General features: G+C 29.7%; 1 protein-coding gene across 1 annotated transcript in view; it reads right to left on the bottom strand.

The window, feature by feature from the left end:
- Positions 1-1,111: 1,111 nt before the first annotated feature.
- Phum_PHUM316700 (proline oxidase, putative) overlaps positions 1,112-4,047 on the bottom strand; it is a gene marked incomplete at both ends in the record, with an annotated part of 8,192 nt that continues 5,256 nt past the window's right edge. The window contains 7 exons of the mRNA XM_002427340.1: positions 1,112-1,317; positions 1,402-1,490; positions 1,642-1,841; positions 2,346-2,588; positions 2,683-2,857; positions 2,962-3,146; positions 3,241-3,305. Coding sequence (XP_002427385.1) covers positions 1,112-1,317; positions 1,402-1,490; positions 1,642-1,841; positions 2,346-2,588; positions 2,683-2,857; positions 2,962-3,146; positions 3,241-3,305 — 1,163 coding nt within the window. The remainder of the gene's footprint in view (positions 1,318-1,401; positions 1,491-1,641; positions 1,842-2,345; positions 2,589-2,682; positions 2,858-2,961; positions 3,147-3,240; positions 3,306-4,047) is intronic.

The following is a 4,047-nucleotide window of genomic DNA, read 5'->3' as shown; positions in this document are numbered from 1 at the left end:
ACAATTTAAATAAGTGAAATAAATAATAATTAAAGCCAAAAAAAAAAAAAAAAAATTGAAATTTGGATATAATTATAAATTATCATTATTATTATTATTATTATAAATTATTATTGTAATACTATCCTCGTTTTATTATTATTATCATCACCATCGACGGGAAACCAACGAAAAAAAAAAAAAAAAAAAAAAAAAAAAAGAAATTTTTTTCGTCTCTAAATTTTAATAAGTTACGCGGCTTGTTACAACAGTAATAATAATAATAATAATTAATTAATTAATAATAATAATAATAATAATTAATTAATAATAATAATAATAATAAAAAGATGTAATATTCCAAGATCGTGGCTATATAATTAATTATCATCACAATATATATGTATATATATATATATAAAATTCATTTCGTTATTACCCCCCCGTAAATATTTAATTCATTTCATCATCATTATCATCATCATCATCATCATCATCATGAGGGGATGATGATGATGATGTGCTTCTTGATGATTTCTGTCAATGTAAAATTATTTCACCGAGTATTTTCTATCTTTATTTTTTTTAAAATTGTTGTTAAAAAAAAAAAAAAAAAAAAAAAAAATCTATGCAAAAAATTTAACTACAAAACCAAATTTAATGCAATCTTTTCTTTTTCCTTTTTTCCTGTTTATATATAGAAGCCGACATCATTTTCCGCTACTTCCATGTTTGTTCTATACTAAAAAAAAAAAAAAAAACAGTGCGACAAGGTGGTTGGTGGTGGTGGTGATGACTCCGCGTAATAATCGAAACCTTGAGAGAGAGAGAGAGGAAAGAGAAAAAAAAAAAAAAAAGCGCCCCCCCCAAAAAAAAAAAAAAAAATTGAAATTTCGGATGATGAGTTTTTCAATGTCTCAGTGAAGTCCAAATATTCATTCGTTCTACCTTCGTTGATGAAAATGAAAAATAAAAAAAAAAAATAGAAAAAATTAGTTTTCCTTCAGTGAAATTTTCACAACGTGGAGGGGGTGGGGGTGGATAATTACCGGATAATCGTCGAAAAATATCTGTTTAAGCTGCTTTTTTTTTTTTTTTTTCTTTTTTTTCTTTTTTCTTAGTTTGTTTGTATTTAAACTGGTACGTAATTTCCTTTCGGTTTGTGGAATATATTTCCGGTAACGATTCTTCTCAACAATTCCTTAAGCAAAAGTCGTTTTTCTTTTTTTATTTTCTTTAATATTCCTTTATTTTCCTGAGCTCTCCTCGACAGATAGGGTAAAACTTCGTTGACGGGTCCGTAGGGAATATATTTATACGCCGAATATCCCGACTGACCTACAATAATAATAATAATAATATAATTTTAAATATGATTAAACCTCTTGATGGGTTCTCGAATATTATCATCATCGTACTTACCAAGCGGAAATGTTATGTAGTCGCACATTCCTAGTAATTGCCCAAAGCAAATAACTTTATCTTCGGGAGATATTCCAATTTCTTTCATTCTGTAAAACGAACCATTTGTTCAAAAATTTATTTTATTTTATTTTATTTTTGAAAAATTTCAAAATCCCTTTGCCAAAACAAAAAAAAAAAAAAATTTATTCATTATTTATCATTTATTTAACCTTGACAACTTTTTTTCCATCAACTTACTTTTCTATGGCAAATCTCACGGTGTCTTCGTTATGACTCGCGACCATAATCCCGATTTTTTTCGCATCTTCTCCCTTGTCTTTGAGATCTTTGATTCGTCTCAAACACTCCGTGAGTGTTCTGTGATACATGACGGTGGTTGCTTCGAACGACGGATTCGTCGGATCCGGGTAGTTTAACGCAGCCGCTCTCCCTCTTTCCTAACCATTCAAAATTAAACAAGAAAATAAATAAATGAAATACTAAAAGGTCGCTGTCAACAATGAAAATCATCCTTTTTTTTTTCCCCGAACCTTAGTTTAAAGAATCTGAAAAATAACGGACAGTCACATTTCTTATGATTTTCCAAAAAAAAAAAAAAAAAAAAACAAAACCCGTCATTTGCTCCTTTTATTTTTAACTAAACTTTTTGGTTTTTGTATTAAACGTACCTTTTACAACAAAGTTACAACGTCGAATTTATCGTAGGAGTTGACATTCAAATTCTTACATTCATATTGCAACAACAACCACAACGACAACAACAACAACAACCACAACAACATAACGCGTTCTATCTACTTCTGTATATATCTCTTCACTAGAGGATCGAACGAAATTATGGTTTGTTTTACACCAAATAAAATGGGCTTTAAAAAAAAAATTATATCGAACAAACCCCCCCGGGGGGGGGGGGCGCGCGCGCAACAACGTTTCAACATTACCTGCTCTAAATAAGCTCCTCTCACGAGTTTGGCTCCGAAATAAAAATTCTGCCTTTTCGCCTGTTCCAAATCCGTCGTCACTTCGTTATATGTATCCTTCAAGTAACACTGATAAGTGTTGAAGACGATGGCTTTTTCCCTATTGTATTTTCGCATCATTTCGAGCGTGATTCGAGATATGGCCGGTTGGAAATACGTTTGTTCTGCATCTATCATAACTCGAACATCCATTTCTTGCGCGGCCTTTAATCAATCAATCAATCAATCAAATTAAAACTTTTACGTCATTCTAAATTAACTCGGGTAAATAAAATTTAATCGATTCGCATTCACCTACCTTAATGACGGTGTTGACTCGTCTAACCATATTCCTAAACATTTCTTCTTCTTTGGGGGAAAATTGCGTGACGAGCCGTACCATTTTACCACTTTTCAAATCGGGAACTCGGAAGGTATCGCTAAGTTGTTGATTATCGTCTATTATCCCGTACCACGGAAAAAGATGAATGACACTGCAATGATAATAATAATAATAATAATAATAATAATTTTCAATTTGACCGTGTCATTATTAGTAAAAATAAATTTCAATTCCAAACAACAATACCCATCCTACCCTTGTTCGTCGTATGTGACTCGATCTAAAAATTCTTTAACGGGCCCTTCCGTGAGAACGTTTGCCTGTTCGTAACGTTTGGACAAATCTTCTCGTCGAACGTGATGACCCAAAACGTTTCCCCTTCCTCCATCTAATTCTGCCATGTATTGACGAGTTCTCATGATTACTTCGGAAACTTGCAACTGGAAATAAAATATTTTAAATTTTTTTCTTCTTCTTCTTCTTCTTCTACTATGCTTATATATATATTATAAAAAAAAAAAAAAAATTATTTACCAGTAACTGAGGTCTTCCCAAAGCCGTGAGCTTAATGGCCGTTAAACCAGTACCGAAAGTTGCTCCTGAAAAAAATATAAATCATCGATTAAAAAATTTTCCTGATGGAAAAAATTTTCATTGAAAATGATTTCTAAATGTCATTTTAAATACAATTAATCAAGAAAAAATATGTTTATGTAAGATACATAAATTGATTGATGATGTGGTCATGCTATAATTACAATAATAATAATAATAATAATACTTATTTTTTCTTTTTGTAGGAAAATTCTAAAAGCTCGAGCAATGTACAACAAATACTTTTTGCGAACAATTGTGAGATTATGAATTATTCGACAATAAAAAAATTAATATTTACGATGATAAAAAAAAAAAAAAAAAAAAAAAAAATTTAAGGGGAAAAATGCTTCGGGAAATTTTATCGACTTGCTTACAAAAAAAAAAAAATCAAAGAGTTATTAATTTTTACTTCTAGAAAATTTTCATTTCAACTATCGACATGCGTGAAAATAATTTTTGATAGGAATTTTTTTTTTTAATGAAAACTTTGGAATCGATATGTATATTCAAAATAAAAGAAAAAGTGGTTTTTTTTTGTTTTCCCCCCCATTTTCTTTTGTCAAAATCAACTACGTATAGTAAGTAACAAGATATGAATTTGGTAAATGATATTGTCTAACGAGAAGTAATGAAGAAAAAAAAATTGAAATGATCCATTTTCAATAAATATTATGCCTTAGAACTAAGAGAATGATTTGGTTTCGAAAAACAGTTTTCGAAAATCGTTTCGATATCAAAAAAAAA

Source organism: Pediculus humanus, genomic scaffold (assembly GCF_000006295.1).
Source record: "Pediculus humanus corporis 1103172107723 genomic scaffold, whole genome shotgun sequence".
Classification (NCBI taxonomy): Eukaryota; Metazoa; Arthropoda; class Insecta; order Psocodea; family Pediculidae; genus Pediculus; species Pediculus humanus.
The sequence above is the reverse complement of the archived record's forward strand: the minus strand, read 5'-3'. Positions and strand labels throughout refer to the sequence as shown.